Below are 22,673 nucleotides of genomic sequence, written 5' to 3' on the forward strand. Positions count from 1 at the left end.
TTCTAGACCAGGACTTATGGGGATTAGAATAATATGTAAAATTCTTTACCTCAGGGTTATAAAATCTCTCAACTATCAACTAAATTTAGTTCTACTAGATCCATAAAAGTTCTAGGCAGTACATTTTTCTTTTTTTTATTGCTCTGAACACTTTTATAATCCTTTCTTACATCTACAATTGCGTTGAAATCGCCAATCAAACATACGTTCTCCATTTTTTGTTCTATTATTTTTTCGTGTACTTTTTTGTAAAATTCTGTTTGTCCACTATTCGGCGCATATATAACCACCAATAAAATACTTTTATATTTAAATTTTACCTCTATCATCAATATTCTTCCTACTAAGTCTGCATATTTCAAGTTACTCTCTATTCCTTTTTTAACATACACCACTATTCCTCTTTTCTTCTGCTAGTGTTACAAATGATTTACCTAATTTTTTTCATTGTAAGTATTTTTCATCTTGTTTTCTTATGTGTACCTCTTGGAGTGTATGTCGTTTGGCTGGGGAATTAAGACCATTTACGTTCAATGATAAGATTTTTAAATTTTGTTCCATTCCTTAGTGGATGTCCTATATGCTCTTTCCTATTACTTCCTGTCCTTTCTCTTGGCTCTTGTTCTCACTCCTTCTTCCTCTTGGATTTCTCCTTCTTCCTCTTTATCTCCCTCCTCTAGTACTTTTTCTTGTTCCTCTTGTCTCTGCTTCCCTTTAGTACTCCGTTCCGATTCCTCCCTGTTATTATTTACTCCTTCTATGCCCATCACTTGGTCATGCAGATTCTGTGCTTTATTTTCTGAGTCCACTTTTATTTTTTTCCCCTGCCACGACACCAACATTCCTTCCGGTGTTATCCATCTGAACGGTATATGCCGCTTATTTAATAATGTGGCCAAGAACCAATATTCCTTTCTCAGTTCCCTTATTCTCTTAGGGCCGTGATGGCGAATCTATGGCACGCGTGCCACAGGTGGCATGCGGAGCCATATTAGTGGGCACGCCAGCTCAGCTCTGGGGCGCATGCGCGCGCCAGCCAGCTGATTTTCGGGCCTTCTGGGCCCACCAGAAGTAGGGAAACAGGCTGTTTCCTGCCTCTGGAGGGCCTGGGGGGATGGGGAAGGCCCGTTTTTTTTTTCTTACCTGGCTCCAGATCCTCTCTGTGTATCTGGGAACGGCGAAAACAGCCTTTCCCACTTCCTTGGAGGCCCTACGGAGGCTCAAAGGGCCCATTTCCCCACTCCCGGTGGGGCAGTAAGTGACGTTTTTTCCTGTCCCCAGCCTCCAGAGACTCCTAGAGAGGCTCGTACAGACTCCTAGAGAGGCTCCTAGAGACTCCTAGAGAGGTTCTGGAGGCTGGGGACAGCAAAAAATGTCACTTCCTGACCCACTGGGAGTTGGGAAATGGGCTTTTTCAGCCTCCGTAGGGCCTCCAAGGGAGTGGGAAAGGCTGTTTTCGCCGTTCCCAGATACACAGAGAGGATCTGGAACCAGGTAAAGAAAAACGGGCCTACCAGGCCATCATGTGCCAGGAGCGGGGGGGAGGGGGGGTTGCGCACACATGCGCATGGGCACGTGCGCGCGTGACCCTCCCCCGCCTCCCCTCTCCTGGCACGCGATGGCAAAAAGGTTAGCCATCACTGTCTTAGGGACTTGCTTTAATGTAATTATTTCCTTGCTTCTGTAAAACATTGGTTCATTTTTCATTATTTTGTAAACAGTGTCTCCTACTTTTCGTCTCACAAATCTTACGTGGACCTCCCTTGGTAATTTATATTGTCTGGCATAATTTGTGTGGACTCTATAGACTTCGTCCAACTCGTTTATTATTTCATCCTTATCACGTTGGAGAGCCTCCGCAATCACTTCCACCATCACTAATGTTAAATCCTCCTCTCTATCTTCCACCACGTTCTGAAAGCACAGGTAAAATGCAGCCCTCTCCATCTCCAAATGTGCCACGGTATTTTCCAATTCTTTATTAAGTCCCATCATTTTCTGGTCCAAAGATTCCAATTTTTCTTCCGTCTGCTCTGTTTTCTTTAGCTATTATTCGTTCATCATTTTTTTGTATAATTTCTTGTATTGAGTCCATCTTTTCATCTATCTTTTGTATGTCACTTTTTACTTCTCTTTTAATCTCGTCCATATTCCTCCTTGTTTCTTCATGGTTCTTGGTCATACATTCCTGCATTTTAATCATGGTCTCTTGAATTGTTATAAGTGTAGCCTGCATAGTTGGCATGTTTAAAGTGGGAGGTTGCTTGTCTGATGGGAACATTCCTTCTATTGTCCTCTGTGCTGCAGGGGAAGCCGATGATCCGATCAGTGTCGAGGTAGTTTTCTTTCCCGTTTTCACAGTGGTTGTGGTGGTACTAGTCATTTCCTTTAATATTTTATACTGTTCCCCTAAGATTCTATCTATCTTCTCCCAAATCACCATCCACTTTACTATTCAACTTCTTTTCCTTCCCTCCCTTCTCTATCCTCTTAATATAGTATGATACTAACTTAGTTAATAAAATTCTATTAAAAAGAAAAATTCATAAATATCTTAATTAATACTCTAATAAAATTCTTATATAATTACTAAATACTAATTAATCAATTAAAAAGATCTAGTATTAATTTTAAATATTTACTTTAAATATTCAATAAGATAATAAAAAGTAGAGGTACAGAAAGGAGAGAAAGCAAAAATAGAAAAAAGGAGAGAGAAAGTACAACAATAAGTAATTAATTAATTAATTAGGAAGTAGTAATTTGCTAATACTAAATTTCCTCTATAGGTAAATAAATATATTGATATGTAGGTTATATATATATAAATATATATAAATATAATTATAAATATAAATAAATGTAGATATATATAGGTAATAATAATTTGCTATTAATTATGAATACCAAATAAATACAAAAATTCCTCTATCAATGGATTAATATGTCAATATGTAGGTTATATATCTAAAAGTTCACAATATTTCCAGTTTTTGTGTGTTTTGAAAAGTTCAGATGTACTTCAAATATAGTCTTTCTTTCACACTTTTAGTTTTCACTCACAAGTAATCAAATATGGCGATCTCTAATCAGTACTGTCACTCTTGTGCATCTTTTACTTTTTGCCAATCCACATTTCTCCTTCCGTTGGAGCAGCTAAAATAGGGGTAGAAATAGAACCTCGTATTCAGTTCACTTCTCTTTCCCAGCTTCCTGGAACACCTGCTTTTCTCGATCGATGTTTCACTCCTCTGATGTTTTTCTGCTGGTCTGAAATTTGCCTCCCCACTTTTGCTCTCCTCGTTATTTGCCGCCCATTTACACTCTGAGTCTTTCTTTTCTGCCCGCTGCGCCTCCGAAATCCAAATTCTTCTTTTTCTCCAATTAGCCAAACAAGTTTAAAGTCTTTATTTTTCTGCTCTCACTGCTAATTCTCGCACCGTACTCACTCTCTGCTTCCCGTTGTTCTCGATCGGGGCATCAGGCCTCTGAGTCAGCCATGCCGGCTGTCTTCTTCCACGTTTGGATTAAGGGTTCTTCTTGGTGTGGCGGGAGACCGCACCTCTCCACGCCTCTTCCGAAGATTCCCCTCGCCTTTAAAGCACACCAAAACGCTAGAAAATTGGCACTGGGAACGGAGCGATTTTTCCCGTGTCGCCTCGACCCCACGTCACCGCCGGAAGTCCCTCGCCCTCTCTTTCATCAGGGATCAAAACCCTGGTATATCATTGTATGGATGACATTTTAATTGGAGTGCAAAAAAATACAACCTAATTGGCTTTCTGAAATACAAAATGATTTATGTGTCTATGGATTGTAAATTGCCCCGGAAAAAATACAGCTGCACGCTCCTTATCTGTATTTAGGACATAAAATATTGCAGTCTTTTTCTGCTTCAGCGTTTCCTCATTTAAAGTTACCCAAAGTTATTTCCTTAGTAAATTTGCAACAATTGCTGGGTACTATTAATTGGGTCCACCCATATTTTTCTTTACCTACGCATTTGCTTAGTCCATTATTTGAGTTATTGACTAAAGGAAAAAAGCCAGAAGATTTAATTATAGTTCCATCTGTAGTATTTGCTACAGTTGAGAAAATTAATAACATCTTGAGTACTCAGTTTGTGGATCGAATCCCTCATATTGTCAGTTATCTCTTTTAATATTTTCTACTAGAGAAACTATCCACAGGAGTTTTAGAACAGCAAAAAGTATATTGTATTGAATGGCTTTATTTGCCTCATTACCATCTAAAAATATTTTACCCTTTATCCAAGCTATAGCTGAAATTATAACCTTGGGGCGTACTCAAGCCTGTCGAAGAAATGGAACTGATTTAATATTGTTCTTCCTATTTCAAAATCTGACTTTCACTTTTATTTTCAGAATAATTTATCTCTTCAGTGTGCTCTAACTGACTATGTAGGCTGTATTTCATATCATTTGCCTAAAGATCCTAGGTTTACTTGCTTAATGACTTCCTCTTTTCCTGTCCGTCCATTGCTTTCTCACTATCATAAGCTCTTATGGTTTTTTCTGATGGAGGACGAACGAGAGGAGCGATTGCTTACAAGGATTCTCATGATGACATCTGGAAAGTGTCTTACACTGCAGGACAGTCTTCCCCACAACGCTCAGAATTGTCTGCGGCTATCTTAGCTTTCCACACCTTTTCTCAACAGCCTTTTAATCTGATCTCTGACTCTCAGTATGTGTGTCAACTTATTTTTAATCTTCCAGGTGCTTATATCACGCCCAGGATTGACTCCAATCTTATGGCCTTATTTCTCACTTTACAGCAACTTCTACAAGACCAGAAGCATTTATATTTTGTCTCTCACATACGCAGTCATTCATCCCTTCCTCGGTGATCTGTTCCCGTCTCCACACACACACAAACACAGCCAGCCGAGGGTTAAGGAAGCACTTGGCACGCACACAGGTCGTTATCTCAAACTTGGCAACAATATAAGCACCGTCTGCCAAGAGCTTTACTTCAACAGATAACATAACATTACATACGCATTGTAAATAGTCCAGCAAAACAATATCCCTTCGGCAGCTTCAGGCGTTGTTCAAGTGACTAGCCAGAGTTAGTTTTTGTTCGTCACAGAGTTTTACCAGCCACCACCCTCTCTTATATAGTCTCTGGGGTGTGGTCCAGTGACTCAGTTCTAATCTCTAGCACGCCTCCTTAACTGCTGCAACCGTTTATCACGCCTTCGTTGGCGTGCATCCAGGAACGACGGCTCTGCTTCCTCGCTCTCATCAGAGACACCTGGCTCCTGGCTAATCTCCTCTCCCTCGGCCGGCACCTGAGACAGTGCCAGAGGGGAGGGGCCTGGAGAGGGAGGCCTGGCTGACGCCTCTCCCTCATGTTCGGAGCCTTCTTCCTCCGATGAGATAGGCTCAGAGGGCGGTGCCACAACACTGGGCCTCTTTCTGAAGGCAACAGTCATGCTGATCCTGCTGTTCATGTTTTACCTACTTTGTTTACAGATCCATTTTTTAGTCATTCTTTTTTTCCATCAAAATGCCAGGGGGCTGGCACAAGCTTGCCACATTCCACTAGAGCAAGCTAAGCAAATTGTTTCATCCTGTCCCCAATGTTCTGGGGCACCTCCTTCAGGAGACACGGGAGTTAATCCCCGTGGTCTCACCTCTAATCAATTATGGCAAATGGATGTTACCCATGTTCCTTCTTTGGCTCCTTGGAAATATATTCATTTATCTATTGATACCTATTCTGGAGCGATTTGGGCTACCCCTCAACGAGGGGAAACAGCTAATCATGTTATTTCTCATCTTTTTTCAGCCATTACAGCTCTAGGCAAGCCCTCTTCTTTAAAAACAGATAATGGGCCTGCCTATTCTTCACAGGCCTTTTTGCAATTTTGTACAACCTGGAATATTGTTGTTACTCATGGTCTTCCCTATAATTCCACAAGTCAAGCCATTGTGGAACATGCTAATAGGTCCTTTAAGGACTGCTTTCACAAACAAATAAAAAAAGAGGGCTCTCGGGTCCCAAATTTGTCATGGGTAACACAACAGGTTACAAAAGTTTTATTTACTTTGAATCAATTGAATTTTTCAATTTCTAATTCGACTGCTTATCAGAGGCATTTTCAACAAAAAACAAGTTTGCCTCCTCCTCTGGTATATTATAGAGCATTACCAGACAAAACATGGTTAGGACCGGTCCCGTTGATTACTTGGGGGCGTGGCTATGCTGCTGTGCTTACATCTACAGGACCTTTGTGGGTACCAGCACATTGTGTTCGTCCAGCCAAGGATGTCGTGGCACCAACCCCTGAATCCAGTCCCAGAGATGGCAAAGGTGACTCTACAGACGGTGCAGCGACCAACCTGATCCCATCGTGCCAGTCATCCAGTGACATGGGGAGATGTGAAGAATTTGACCACCAAAGCACAGGCAGTACTGAAGCAGCAACAAGTGGAACAAACACCAGAGAATTTGTGCACTGCCATTTTTGTGGTTTTAACTGCCAATTCCTTAGTCATAGTTTGTTTGTGCTTGATTGTTAATAACTGTACTTTGGCATCAGCAGCTGTCATCCCACCTAAACATTCTCTCGAACAACGGATGAAACAAAACCTATGGGTGCAGCTTGCAAACATCACACAAACTGATGCCTTTTGTTTGTCTGAAGCTTATGATATGGAAAATTTGCTTTCTACATGTTTAATCCCTGTTTATACCCCTACTACTGTAATTCAGAACCTTACTGGCTTGGGTAGATACTTGTTAAAAGGGCACTATAACTATAAGACTATACCTAGTTGGGGGGTAGCTGCATATTATCCACCTCCTAACGCAATTGATTTGCATACTCCAGTGGTGGCGGTCCCTGAAAATGTAACGTGTAAAAATGGTTAATTGTACTTCTTCAAGCAAAAATCCTCACTGTCTTCGCATTAGTTCATCTGTTTTAAACTGTACAGCTTTTGAGGCGGCTTCCTTTAATTTTGCTCATGTTTGGCTACCGCAAGGGTGGTTTTTTACATGTGGTCAAGAAACCTTTAATTATATTCCTGCTAATATTAGTGAAGCGCAGTGTTGTCTTAGCCGGTTGGTTCCTGTTTTGCTTTCTAAACAACAACTTCACTCGAGCCGTATTCAGCGTGGGGTCACCCTAGATGACACTTGTAACTCTGAAATAGCTTTACTTAGTAAAGCAGAATACAGATCATTGGCTATATCTATAGTGGGTATGCCAGCACTTGCTTCGCATGCTCATCGGAATCTTAATGCTATTGTGTGTAATTAGCAAAAACCATTAATGCCACTTCTTCAGCGATTTTAGCACTCAATCATGAGCTGCAAGCTTTTAGAAAAGCTATTCTTCAAAATCGTGCTGCTGTTGATTATTTGCTTCTACGCCAGCATTTGGGTTGTGAAAGTTTTTTTTTTTAATTAAAAAGTTTTATCAGGTATACAACAATTTTTCCCATCCCTCCTCCCCCCTTCCCTCCTCCACCTTCCCTCCTCCACCCACCCCCCATCCCTCATCCCCCCTCTCCCTCCAATCCCCCTCCCCCCACCCACCCACCCCGGACTTCCCAGAGCAAATACAGGGTATAACATTTAACAAACATAAACTAAAATATGCTAACTTTCTGTAGACTCCAAACTCCCTCTTGCTCTTTAACTCCCCTTTCAACTAACAAAACATAATTCAAAACAAAAAATTTTGTTTCATTCATAAGCTATTTGAGACTTTTTAGTCCGATATTTGTTTTGAATATAGTCAATCCATCTACTCCATTCCGATATGTATCTTTCATTTGAATGATCCTTCAAGTATGCTGAAATTTTTGCCATCTCTGCTAAATTCACTACTTTTAATGTCCATTCTTCAATAGCTGGTAAGTCTTCCTTCTTCCAATACTGCGCCACCAAAAGTCTGGCTGCTGTTATTAAATTTAAAATCAATTTAGTCTCTATGACCGTACAGTCTGTAATTATACCCAACAAAAAGAACTGTGGAGTAAATTTTATCTTCTTTTTAAGAATGTTTTGTATAATCCACCATATTTTTATCTAAAATGCCTTGATTTTTTTTACATGTCCACCATATATGATAATACGTGGCTTCATCACATTTGCATCTCCAACACTTAGGTTGCACACTTGGATACATACAGGCTAGCTTTTTAGGATCTAGATGCCATCTATAAAACATTTTATAAAAATTCTCTCTTAAATTTTGGGCTTGCGTAAACTTCACATTTCTAACCCATATTTTTTCCCATGTTTCCATCATTATTGGTTCTTCAATATTTTGTGCCCACTTTATCATACAGTCTTTAACTAACTCCGTTTCTGAATCTATTTCTACCAATGCATTATACAACCTTTTTATATGCATTTGACTTTGATCTCTAATTTGTTTTACCAAGTTCTCCTCATTTTGCAAGATACCAATTTTCTGATCTTCTCTCCATCTAGCTTGCAGCTGTCCATACTGAAACCATGTTTGAATTATCCTTTCTTCTCTTAGTTGATTCAAAGATTTTAGTTGTAACATACCTCTTTCCTTGTTAAGAAGGTCTTTATATGTAGTCACATCTTGTTTTTACTCTACACTTATATTCTCTATCACGTGTCTGGGTATTGCCCACATTGGTAACTTCTCGTTTAATTTATACTGATACTTTTTCCAGACACGCAATAAAGCATTCCTTAATATGTGACTTTTAAAAGTCTTATCCACTTTCTTATCATATAATAAATAAGCATGCCAACTGTAAACCAAATCATATCCCTCAATATTCAATATTCTTTCTTCTGTTAAGTTCATCCAGTCACTAATTGCTGATAGGGCAGCTGCCTCATAATATAATCTTAAATTGGGCATTTTGAGACCTCCTCTTTCACGTATATCCTGCATTATTTTTTGCTTTATTCTCAGTCTCTTCCCTGCCCAGACAAAATTATTAATACCCTTCTGCCATATCTTCAAATTTTCATCTTTTTTAAGTATTGGTATCATTTGAAAAAGAAATAAAAACTTAGGCAAAGCATTCATTTTTACTGGTGCTATTCTTCCCAACAAAGATAATTGTAATTTTTTCCAATTTTCTATCTCTCTCTGTATTTTTTGCCACAACGGATCATAATTATGCTTAAATAATTTCGCATTTGATGTCGTAATGTAAACCCCTAAATACTTAACTTTTTTAACTATTTCAAACCCTGTTAGTCTTTCTAATTCTTCTTTTTGATTTGTAGTCATGTTTTTAGTTATTATCTTCGTTTTCCCTGCATTTATTTTAAATCCAGATACTTGTCCATATTGATTGATTATATCCATTAAACCTACAACCGACTGTAATGGTTGGGTTAAAGTAACAACCAAATCGTCTGCAAATGCTCGTAGTCTATAGTCATACTGCCTAATTTTAATTCCATTTATTTTATCCGAGCACCGTATTTTACTCAACAAAAATTCCAAAGTCAAAATAAACAATAATGGAGACAAGGGACATCCTTGTCTTGTTCCTTTTTCTATATTAAAGGTATCTGTTAAACTACCATTAATTATTATTTGCGCTGTTTGTTTCTGATATATTGCCTTAATAGATTGTGTAAAATATTCTCCAAATTGCATCTTTTCTATTATTTTCAATAAGAAATGCCAATTCAATCAATCGAATGCTTTCTCCGCATCAAGAAATATTAGCACCGCAGGGATTTGGTTGTTCTTCCCCAGATACTCTAATAGGTTAACAACTTGCCTTACATTACTCTTCATTTGTCTACCATTTATAAAACCAGTTTGATCATTATGAATCATTTGTTGCATGACTGTCATTAACCTATTTGCTAGTATTTTAGCAAAAATCTTATAATCTGTATTTAAGAGTGATATAGGCTTATAATTTTTTGGCTGGGTGTGGTCTTGATCCTCCTTTGGAATCAGAGAAATAAAAGCTGTCCACCAGGATGGGGGTACATCTCCTCCAGATTGTATGTTAGTAAATAATTCTTTGAGTGGTCCCACCATTTCTAACTGCAAGTGTTTATAATAAGCAGCTGTCAAACCATCCGTCCCAGGGGCTTTGCCCACTTTCAACTGCTTAATTGCAAACATAATTTCCTCGGAAGTTATTGGTTGATTTAAACCCTCCCTTTGCTCTTTTGTAATTATAGGAATATTCTCTTTCTGTAAGTATCTATCTATATCTATATCTATACTTTGAATTTTATCACTAGCATACAACCTCGTATAAAATTCTAAAAATGCTTTTTTAATCATATTTTGCTGATAAACCTCTTTACCTTTATATTCTATTTTCTCTATGGTCCGTGACTTTTGTTTTTTCCTTAACAGATATGCTAACCATCTCCCTGGTTTATTAGCATTGCAAAAAGTATTATGTTTAGCATATTGCAAATTAGTTGCAACCTGATCTGCCATTAGCATATTAAATTGCCCTCGCAGTAAATTAATTGCCTCTTTTATTTTCTTGTCTGCTGGGTTCAATATCAAAGCTTGTTCTTTTTTTTTTTTGATTTCCTCTTCTACGTCCTTCCTTTTTTTTCCTTGTTTACGTCTATGTTTATTATTCAAATATATCAAAATACCTCTCATATATGCTTTACTTGCATCCCAAACCATTTCCATAGATGTACGCTTATGCATATTTATAATGAAAAATTCTTTCATAAATTTTTTACATTCTTTTACATTTTCCTCATATCTAAACAGATTTTCATTTAACCTCCAAGACCTCTTAAATCCCTTTCCATACTCTAATTCCATCCAAACTGGACTGTGATCCGTTAAAACTCTTGGACAGATCTTCGTCTTCTTCACCCTAGAAATGAAATCAGTAGTAATTAATATGAAAACAATCCTAGAGAAAGATTGATGTCTATCAGAAAAAAAGGTAAAATCTTTTTCTTCAGAGTTCCTCTTGCCAGATATCTCTCAACTCCATATCATCCATCATTTCAAAAAACGATTTTGGCAATCTGGCACGCGTTGAGATATTTTGCAAGAGCCCCTTCTTATCTTTTTAGTGTTCAAAACTCCATTCCAATCGCCCAATAAAATGCATGATTTATAATCCCATTGTAGTAACTTGGAATGTAAAAGCTTGTAAAATTTTTCCTGTTGTTGGTTCGGTGCATATACTCCAATTAAAAGTATTTTTTCCCCTTTTATTAAAAGTTCAATTGCTATGAATCTTCCTTGATCATCTGCTTCAATTAATTTAGCAATTAAGTCTTTTTTTAGGTATATAACTATACCATTCTTCTTCTCAGGAGCAGATGCAACAAAATGTGTGCCTAACCTTGCATTTATTAAATATTTTTGATCTTTCCTTCTAATGTGAGTCTCTTGTAGACAGATTACATCATTTTTAAACTGTTTCAAATAATGAAATATTTTTCTCCTCTTTTGTGGTGAATTTAAGCCATTAACATTCCAAGTCAGAAATCTAGTTGCCATTCTTGGCACCCTGAAGCTTTTGGAGCATCTGCTGGAAATCTCCATGCATTTTGCTTGAGCAGTAGTCGAAAGTTGTATTAAATCTTCTTGAGTAATCAAAGCTCCCCTTTGGGCCTGTACCGACGATTCTTCCTTCTCCCCCTTTCTTGCCCCCTCTGCGTCCGCCTTCCTTCTAGCTTCTGGGGACTGTGGGCATCCAGCCTTTAGTACATTGGTGTAAAAATCTCTTTCCTTCCACACTGAGTTAAGATGATATCTTTCTCCTGAATAGTTCACCACTAGTCCAGCTGGAACCTCCCATCTGTACTGTATCTGACGGTTTCTCAGTTCTTCCACCAGAAAGGCATAATCCCTTCTGGCTCTCAACATTTTGGGTGGGATTTTTTTCAGTATTAAAACCTCCTGCCCCTGCACTTGAAGTTTATTTTTAAAAGTGACTTGTAAAATTTCATTGCGTATTCTCCTTGTTGTAAAATAGACTACAATGTCTCTTGGTAGATGTTTCTTTTTTTTTTTTATATAGAAACTTTATTGAGGTTTTTTACAAACAAAACAGAAATAAGAAAAAAAAATAGAAAAAAAAAAGAAAAACAAAACATTCAAACAAAGACATAAAACATATAAGTATAATAATATTTTCAGTTACTATCAGATGTACAGTGTTTTAACTATTTACATAAATAATAGTTGGTGATATTTCAGCTCACTTTTAATCAATATTTAGCACACCTTTAGGTCTTCCTTTCATTTTATCATGCAACCACTTATACCACCTTTCCCACACCAAATAATACACTATCTTCTCATCATTTAATTCATAGGTTAATTTAGTCATCTCTGCGCACTCGAGTATTTTCTGAATTGTAAGCTCTTCTGGTGGTTTAGTTTTCTCTTTCCAGTACTGTGCATATGCCAATCTGGCGGCTGTAATTATATGGATCATTAAATGTATCATTTCCTTTCTATATGGCTTCTTTATTATTCCCAGGAGGAAAATCTCTGGTGTTAATTCAATATCTTCATCTATTATTTCATTTATCCACCTCCTAATTTTGTTCCAGTATCCTTTCGCTTCCTGGCATGTCCACCACATGTGAAAGAAGGTGCCTTGACCGTGGCCGCATTTCCAACAGTTGGGGTGTATATTGGGGTATATTTTTGCTAGTCTGGCCGGGGCTAAATACCATCTGTGGAACATTTTGTACTGATTTTCCTTGTATGTCACCGCTCTGGTCAATTTAAGATTCCTATTCCATGCCTCCTCCCATTCTCCAAAATTTATATCACGCCCTGTATTTTTCTCCCATGCAATTATTTGGTTCTTTGTGACATCTTCAAACTTATCGTCGCCTAGTAAGTAATTGTATAGTTTTGCCAGGATCTTTTTATTTGTTCCCAACAGGACTTTATCTAATCCATTTGGTCCAAGTTCTAAACCGTATTGTTCTTTATCTCTCTGGTATCTGGATTTCACTTGTAAGTAAGTCCACCAATCTAAGATTATTCCTTGCTCTCGTAGGGTATCATTTGATTTAAGCCTCCCTCCTTCGTCTAAAATATCTTTATATCTGCCCATTTTCTCCCTCTCCCTTCTATTGGGGTGGGTCAGGGCCTCCAACGTTGAGAGCCAATTTGGGGTTTTTTTATAATATTTTTGCCTGATCTGGATCCATGTTTGTATCAGGGAGCCTCTGATTTTATGTCTATGGAAATATGTCTTCCTTTTCTTCTCCATGTCCCAAATGTGGGCATGCCACCCTTTCTGCAAGTCATGACCTTCTAGGGTAAGTATCCTCTCATTTTCCAAGGTGATCCAATCTCTTATCCAAACTAGCTTAGCTGCCCTGTAGTATGTTTGCCAATCCGGGAGTCCAAATCCGCCTATGTCTCTTTTGCCCCTTAAAATTTTAATGGAAAATCTCGGTTTTTTCCCTTCCCATATAAATTCTCTGATAATTTTGTCTAATTCTAAAAAAAATTTTTTATCTAAATATATCGGTATATTTTGGAATAAGAATAATATTCTAGGGAGGATGTTCATCTTAATTGTGGCTATCTTGCCCAATAGTGATAATCTTATTTTTTTCCATCTGTCTAGGTCTTGTTTCATTTTTCTAATTAGGGGGGTATAATTATCATCTTTCAGGGTCGAACATCTTGATGTAATCCAAATTCCTAGGTATTTAATTTTTTTGGCAACCTGTAATCCTAATACTTCTTCTATCTCGTTTTTCTGGCTCTCTGTTGTGTTCTTGATCAATACTTTGGTTTTAGTTTTATTCAATATGAAACCTGCCACCTCTCCATATTTATTTAGTTCCTCTAATACTTTTGGTCCCGATTCTATGGGATCTTCGAGGATTAGAGCTACGTCGTCTGCAAATGCTTGCGTCTTGTAGGTCTCCTTCCTGATCCTCAATCCTTTTATTTCCTCATTGGTTCTGATTTTCCGTAGAAGAACTTCTAGGGCCAAAATAAACAATAGTGGGGATAGGGGACAACCTTGCCTTACTCCTTTACTAATTTGGAATGTTTTGGTCCTATCCCCATTCACCAGAATACTCGCCTTTTGGTTATTATATATGGATTTAATCATCATTTCAAAATTTGTTCCGAATTTCATAATCTCAATTTGTTTAGTCATAAATTTCCAATTTAGATTGTCAAATGCCTTTTGAGCATCAACAAAAATCAGGGCCATCTGTTTCTCGGGGTGTTCTTCATAGTACTCTAAAGTGTCTAACACGATTCTCAAATTGTCCCTAATTTGTCTCCCTGGGAGAAATCCATTCTGATCTTTATATATCCAATTATTTAAAATCTTTTTCATTCTTTCTGCCATTATGCCCATGAATAATTTATAGTCAGTATTTAGGAGCGAAATTGGTCTATAGTTTTGAATTTGTTTTGGGTCGGCACCTTCTTTCGGCACAAGTGTAACATGCGCCTCTTTCCATGACTCTGGAATTTTATATTCTACCAGTGCATCATTAAAAATTTCTACTAATTTCGGTTGGAGTGTTTCTTCTAATTTTTTATATATTTCCCCTGGGAATCCATCGGGTCCTGGAGCTTTGTTATTTTTCAGTTTGGAAAGAGCTACTTTTAATTCTTCAATTGTAATCTTTCTATTAAGCATTTCTTTCTCATCATCAGTTATTTGTGGGAGCTCGGCTTTTGTCAAATATTGTTCTAGTTTGTCATCCGGTACCTCCTCTTCTTTATATAGGGATTCATAGTATTCTCTCACCCTATCCAGTTTTTCTTCCTCATTTGTCAATATTTTACCCTTAGAGTCTTCTAAGGTATGAATTATTCCCCTTTCGTTTTCCTTTTTTAATTTATAGGCCAGCCACCTGCCCGATTTGTTAGTATTCTCAAAAAGATATTGTTTCGTTCTTTTCATTCTTTGGTAGATGTTTCTATCTGGCGACCCATGAATTGACACTGTAAATTTTGTCAATTTGCCATTCAAGATTTGCTTTTTGATCTCCCATTATCTGTGCAAATGCTTCTGAAAAAATCTCTCTCAAATTCTCTTGCTTATTTTCCTTGAGGCCTCTTATTCTCAAAGCAAATTCCATATCTATATTGTATCATTATTACATCGGTCTCTGCTCTTTCCATCTTATTCTGAACCTCTCCCATTTTATTTTCCAAATTCTCATTAGACTGCTTAATTTCTTCCACTTTTTCATCTAATGCTTCAATATGGCCTGCCAGACCTTGGACTGCCATGACAATATCTTCTCTAATTTCCTAATTTCGATTTTGAATAATCTCTTTAATTTGAGCCATCTCCTCAGCAACATCTCTGATTTTATCCTAAAACACCAAAGTAATTTTTTTTTCTGTAACAGAGGCTTGTGTTTTAAGGGCTTCCTGCAACATTTCAAGTGTTAATATTGGTGGTTCCGTTGGAACAGAGAGAGATTGCAATTTGGACGTTTGAGCTGGCGAGCTCCCAGCACTTTTAGGGACAATAGTCTTTATTTGTTTTGAAGCCATTTTTAGTTTCCAATTTGCATTTATTCAGCAACCAGAACAACAAATCCACCAGATCCAAAAATTTCCAGTCTTTAAATAATATCAATCCTTTTTTTAAAAAACACTGCTATAGTCTTTTTAGCCTTTAATCTTCTTTCTTTCAAAGCAAAGATCTCTGATTTTAGACAGGGGCTGCCAGCGCTAAACGAAACTTTCCTTTTTAACTTTCACTTTCATGCCCCATTAAAGCTCAATCGCCATCTTGGTTTCACTTTCTTCCCTTAGTAACTCAGAAGGAAGTAATACACATTTGGAGTTAAAGTTTAGTACTTGCAAATCTGATCTCTCCTGAGTTTGCTCAGCCTGCTTCCAAATCCAGTGTTTTATTCAAAGCGTTGTTCGCAGGGGTGGTCGCGGCGTCTTCTTCTGCTTAAAGCAGAAACGTCCCGGATCCGGAGCTCTGTCGGGCTTCCAGGGAGCTCTCACCCTTCGAGCCCCAGAATTGTTCCTGGGGCACTTGGGGAGCTCTACCTGCACCCGTCTGCTCTCTTCCTCACCTTTTCCCGGGGAGAAAGTTTCCAAGCCGCTAGACAGCTGATTTGCGCTGTTCTAGCAGCTTTACGCAATCGCGGGGCTGGCGCTCACGAAGGAGCGTCTTCGGCGCCTGCGGTGCCACCGGAAGTCCCGGGTTGTGAAAGTTTTGAAGGACTTTGTTGCTTTTAACATTTCAGATGAGTCACGGAACATTCAGCATCAACTTAACATTTTACATAATTTGGGCTCTGATGTAAAAATTGATACTTTAGGATCTTGGTGGGAAAGCCTTTGGTCTTGGTTACCGACAGGCTTATTGCAAAACATCCTACGTTATTCAGTCATCATTTGTGCTATTTTAATTGGTGGGTGCTGTTTTGTTCAGTGTCTTCCCTCTTTTTGTAACATATGTATTACTGCATTTCACCCAAAACCACCTCTTATGCTGCCTCAGGTTTATGCTTTGTATAAACAACTGCAGGGATATTCCTCTCCTGATAATAACCCCTTTTCTGGCCCCTCGTAAGAGGATGGCCTGACAAACAAAACAAAACAGAGTGGAATGTAGGTCAGTAGGTCAAAGGTCATGGTGTCAGGCTGCGAGCAGCACACTGCCGTAGCTCATGCGCTGTGGGTCTTGCCTGCTTACTTCATCTTTGGCTCAGATTTGTATGAGATCATCTCACCTAGAGAGGATGGCATCTTGAGAGGGGGGTGAATAAGTTATCCAATCAGAACCCTGTTACTGTGCTACCTTTTATCTGCTTGTGTAAAACTGTATAAAAATAAAGCTCTCGGGAAGTCGAGAGAGACATCTTGGGAGACATCTTGAAACAGAGCAAAAGCCTGGACCTCTGATTTACAACATCGAACGCCTTCTGTGCATCCACCAATATTAATGCCAATTGTCTTTCAGGGTGGGCCTCATAATACTCTAATATATTCATTATAATTCTTGTATTGTTTTTAATTTGTTGTTTGGGTAAAAACCCGTTTTGATCCGAATGAATAATTTTATTTAATATTTCTTTTAGTCTTTCTGCCATTATTGTCACCAGAATTTTATAGTCAGCATTTAACAGCGAGATTGGCCTATAATCTTGGATGTGTTGATTGTCTGTATTTTTTGGGGGGATTAATGTTATATATGCCTCTGTCCACGAGTTTGGCATTTTAGCTCTCTCCAATACCTCATTATATATTCCCAACATAATTCCTTCTAAAGATTCTTGAAATGTTTTATATAATTCCGCCGGAATTCCATCTGGCCCTGGGGTTTTATTATTTTTTTTTGCTTTTTGATTGCCTCTTTCAACTCTATTATAGTAATTTTATCGTTCAACATTTCCCTATCTTCCTCTAATAGATTTGGAAAATTTCTCTCCCGTAAATATTGTATAATGTTTTCTTCTGCAGTGTTTTCTTGGCAATATAGTGTTTGAAAGTACTTTTGAATAATGTTTTTTTTCTCATCAATGTTATAATGCAGATTTCCTTGTTCATCTTGTAAATGCTGTATCAATTTTTGCATATTGCATATTAAACGTTAATATTCAGTGTTCGATTGCATATTGTTTAAGGGTCATTAAGTTACTCTGAGTGCTATTTTTGTTATGCAAATGCAGTACTACATTGTTAAATTGGTTGAAGTTCGCTTGTTGAATATTTCATGGCAAACCAGTGAACTTGAATATCTATGTGATATATTTTAGCCACAATATTGTATTATTCAATATTTTAGGGTAACTCCTACTATAATAGCATATTGATTCCATTTCAAATATACATGGGTCTGAACCCAGAACAGAACATACCTTACAACTTGCCTGGCTTGGGATCTAATTGAGCCCTTTTGGTTGAAGGGACCAATTGAAAACAAGGGTTTTGAAAAGTGCCTTGAAAATTCTCTAAGACATGAGATGTCTGGAATGGATTGACTTAATGGGCCATTTATCTCCTAGGCTATGCCTACTCTTATAGAGTTAATGAAAGACCCCAGCGTAGTAGTCAGAGATACAACCGCATGGACTGTGGGTCGGATTTGCGAGCTGCTACCTGAAGCAGCCATAAATGATATTTACCTCACTCCATTGCTGCAGTGTCTAATTGAAGGCTTGAGTGCAGAGCCAAGAGTGGCCTCCAATGTCTGCTGGGTAAGTCAGAATCCTTATTCTGAATAGATGTTTGAGTGCTGGATAAATTAGAAAAAAGGCTTATGGTTTTGAATCTGCAGTTGTTCCAAATGTACAGGTAGTTCTCGACTTATGACAATTGGGACCAGAATTTCTGTCGCTAAGTGATGTAGTTGTTAAGTTGCACATGATTTTATGAGCTTTGACATGGTTGTTAAGCAAATCACTGCAGTCATTAAGTGAATCCAGATTCCCCCATTGAATTTGTTTGTCAAAAGCCCCCTGGGAGGATCGTAAATGGTGATCAGGTAACCCCAGGATGCTGCAACTATCCTAAATGCATGACAGTTGCCAAGCACCCAAAGTTTGATCACATGACCACAAGGGACACTGCAACAGCCTTACGTCACTTTTTTCAGCACCTTCATAACTTTAGATGGCCGTTATACAAATGGTCATAAATTGAGGACTGCCTGTATAAAGTTACAGGTAAAACATTGGCACCAAGGAAAAAATGTTTGGTGATAGACCTATTGTTTGATTTCTTATTAATTTATCAAATAATGGAATTGGTAGATGTTAAAGAAGGATGCAAAGGTTGGTGTCAACATTGGGAAATTAATTTTTTAGGTTGAAAACAGTAGCTTATCTAAATAGGAAGCTTCCTGAAATTGTCAGCTTCTAAATTATTGACGCCTAATATCTTTCAGGCTTTCTCTAGTTTGGCAGAAGCTGCTTATGAAGCTGCTGATGTGGCTGATGACCAAGAGCCTGCAACCTACTGCTTATCCTCATCCTTTGAATTAATTGTTCAGAAACTTTTAGAGACCACAGACAGGTAACTTAGTCATTCTTTATCCATTTGACTGCTGACCAGTGAGCTTCACGGTATCCTTAAGAGTTTCATTTTATAAAATCTCCAAAATTTCTGAGGGCTAATGTGTAATATCACTAGGTTAGTTCTGTAGTGATTGTACAACTCTTACATGTACTATAATTCCATAGAATTGCACAAAAGCTACAGACATGTGGCTTCCTGGATTTTGGCACAAGCCACATCGTTGCAAAGATATTGTCAAATGAGTATGAATAATGTCTACTAAAACAGTAGAATGGGAGAAAAAGTGTTCTGGGATTTACTTGGAAGTTCTAAGAATTAAGAGAAGCAGCATAAATTATATAAGAGACTATGAAAAAAATCATGCAAATTTATTGAACATGCATAATTTACTTGGGTTTCAGAATTATGATCCTCTTTCCATAGAATATGGAACTTGGACAGGATTTGGTGGGGGTTTTTTCAGGTTCAGGCATACTGTTAAGGATATTGGTGTTGTGTTACCAACCAGCAGAGTGTATGCACAAGGAAACGTTGCTGAGAGCAATGAATAAGAGTTATGCAAACTGGTTTATCAAAAGCTTACTTTATAGTAGAAAAACAGTCTCATAGTCTTTAAACAAATTCCAAGTCTTTGCCAGTTAAATCAGTCCAGTAGTTACAGATATCTTCTTACCAAACAAACATTAGTTGGTTAGCATAACAAACTCACTCTGGTTCACAAACCACGATGGTAGCAGATCCATCCAACAATGATTAGCAGATATCAACTCCTCTCAATGGTAGCTTATCATAGCAGCTTCATCATCAACAGCAAACTGAATACGTTACAATACCTTGCTTAAATACTCTCACAACCAGTCATTACCTAATTACAGCATGACTCAGCATTACAATGAATACCTTTAAAGTAACATAATACATTTACAGATTAAAGTTACAGTACACATATATTGCCTGGACAACTGTTAGGCTCAAACCATATCCTAACACATACAATAAAATATAAGCACTTTTAAAATTCTGCTCTTGCTCTCTGATTTCAAATGTTCAATCTTTTACCTGAAATGGAGAAAGGCTAGCTGACTTTTGAGTAAATTTTGTAGCAAAATGAAGCATGGAGCTACATAGTATTAAAATAATTCAGCATATTTTAAACAAGTTTCACATCTTGGAATTATCTCTCTTTATATGCCAGTTTGAAATACTGTCTATATCTGAAGTTGATCCTGTAAAATAATTTGCCCTTTTTTTTATTATGGACAGCAATAACTACTACAGATTAAAACTGGGGAGAGCAGTTTAGAATAAAATAAATAGCAGTGTTTTTATTTTGACTAGATTTCATGAATTCCTTTCCAAAAAGCAAAAGCAAAGCCTAAGCCTGGGAGAAATATTAAGACAATTCTCTGAGGAAGTTAATTAAATCTGCTCTTCCTATGTACTTTGTCAGTTTAATAATATATCCTTACAGTACCTTCTGGCAAACAAGCATTTCTTTAATTTTACTTTGTTTATAGGCCATCTTAAATGTGGCTTTCAGTCAATTTGCAGTTGATTGTCTAATTACGTTGGAAGCAGATTTGTAATTATTTTCCCAGACAGCTGATATTAAGTCTTCATTGGTTCTCTCCCCCTCCCCCCCAAAATACAGTCAGATTTGTATACATTGGGACAGTGGTAAATTTTTGGCATTTGGCCTCTGTACACCACCATATTGAAGATGAAATGAAACTCAAGATGTGAGCAAAGTGCAGACTTTCAGCTTGAATTCAAGGGGTTTGACAAAAGTGTGGCATTAACCACTGAGGAATTACAGCCATTTTAATACACCTATCCCCAGTTCTACTAGCTCATAAATGATGGGACAAATAGATGACAGTTTTATGGCCAGGTGTCTCCTGTTCCCTTGTTAGTCCATGACAAATCAAGCATATAAAGGTCTGGAGTGGGCTCTGAGTGCTACATTTATATTTGGTAGCTGTTCATTGGAACACTCAACATGAGGTCCAAAGAGAGGTGTCTATGCAAGTGAAAGAGGTCAACTTAGAAAGGTGACAAACTCAGCAACCCCAAAAGGCCTGGAAGACCATGGAAGACAACTAAAGTGGATAACTGCAGAATTTGGTCATTTCTGAAGAAAAATCCTTTCACAACATCTAGCCAAGTCAAGAACACTCTTTGAAGTAGGCGTGTCATTGTCAAAGTCTACAGTCAAGAGCAGGGGTGTCAAACTCTATTTCATTCAGGGCCGCATCAGGGCTGTTTTTGACCTTGGGGGGGCCAGGTGGGCGTGGCCAGCTCGACATCACTCGTGTCGGGGGCGCCTGTGGTGGCCCAAGTACTCTGCCAGTGAAAATGGGCTCCTGAGCTCCGCTTTTGCCTGCGACGACCTCCTGCTACCCCCTGCCAGCAAAAACAGAGCTCAAGAATGCCGCACGCAGCCCACCGGAGCTCCGTTTTTGCTGGCAGAGGCACTGCAGGCCGGTCCTTTCCTGTTTCCAGGGCGGCCCCACGGGCCAGATCTAACCTTTGAGTTTGACACCCCTGGTAAAGAGACTGCGTCATGAATGTAAATAGAGGCTTCCCAACAAGGTACAAACCACTGATAACACTCAAGAATAGAAAGTCCAGATTAGACTTAGACACCTAAGAAAGTCTGCCCAGTTCTGGAATAAGATTCTTTGGACTGGTGAAACCAAGATTAACTTGTACCAGAATGAGAAAACCATGGAGAAGGAAAGGAATAGCTCATGATCCAAAGCATACCACATCATCTGTCAAACATGGTGGAGGCAGAGTTATGGTATGGGCATATATAGCTGCCAATGGATCCAGGTCACTGGTGTTTATTGATGACCTGACTGCTGATAAAAGTAGCAGGATAAATTCTGAAGTGTAGAGTGCTCTACTGTCTGCTCAGATTTAGCCATATGCTGCAAAACTGATAGGATGCCGCTTCATATTGCAGATGGATAATGTCCCAAAACACAGCAAAAGCAACCCAGTTTCTCTTTAGCAGTTTAAATTTTTATTTTATTCGAAACTTTAAAATACAAACTCCGAAGAAGGGAAAAAAAGAAAAGGTAATACAAAAGCAAAACCAAACTAGACAAGGCTACACACGGAAAGAAGTGCATAAAAAGAAAAAAAACAAAACATATACACATACACATACACATACACATACACATACATATACATATACATAAACTGTCCCCCATAGTTGAATACTGATAAATATATGTCTCAAAGGTCCTTTTTCAAAAGGCAACTGGACTTTCTTTGTTTTTCCTTAAAGATGCTTTGCTTCTCATCCAAGAAGCTTCAAAAAGTATCAAAAAGTGCTATTAAAACTCAGGCATTCTTAAGACAACAGACAGTTGGAAGGAAAAGAGAGACTCGAGCCTCCAACTGCTCCCACTGAAAATTGAAACCTCATAGGTCAGTGATGGTTAACCTTTTTTGTGCTGAGTGTCCAAAGCGCATGCGCGTGTGCCCGAACCCCCAAAATGCAGTGTGAGCGCCCCCACGCGCACATATGCCCCATGCATGCTCAGTGCCCCCACGCCCTGTTTTGGGCCTGGAAAGCCCCCTGCACCAACCTGGAAGCCAAAACGAGGCACAGGGGCGCTGCTCGAGTCCCCCCACGTGTCCCATTTTGGCCTGGAAAGCCACCTGCACCAGCCTGCACCCCGCA

The 22,673-nt window shown here is 38.4% G+C and overlaps 1 protein-coding gene across 3 annotated transcripts in view; it reads left to right on the forward strand.

Annotated features, from left to right (window-relative positions):
* KPNB1 (karyopherin subunit beta 1) overlaps positions 1-22,673 on the forward strand; it is a 178,010-nt gene that overhangs the window by 86,537 nt on the left and 68,800 nt on the right. For all 3 annotated transcript variants that reach the window (XR_011600455.1, XM_070944451.1, XM_070944450.1), the window contains exons 11-12: positions 17,965-18,156; positions 18,846-18,973. Coding sequence is in view for 2 of the 3 variants with exons in the window: in XM_070944451.1 (XP_070800552.1) it covers positions 17,965-18,156; positions 18,846-18,973 (320 nt within the window). In the remaining variant the exon portion in view is untranslated. The remainder of the gene's footprint in view (positions 1-17,964; positions 18,157-18,845; positions 18,974-22,673) is intronic.

This window comes from Pituophis catenifer, unplaced genomic scaffold (genome assembly GCF_029215685.1).
Source record: "Pituophis catenifer annectens isolate HBS135680 unplaced genomic scaffold, rPitCat1.0.hap2 SCAF_5, whole genome shotgun sequence".
Classification (NCBI taxonomy): domain Eukaryota; kingdom Metazoa; phylum Chordata; class Lepidosauria; order Squamata; family Colubridae; genus Pituophis; species Pituophis catenifer.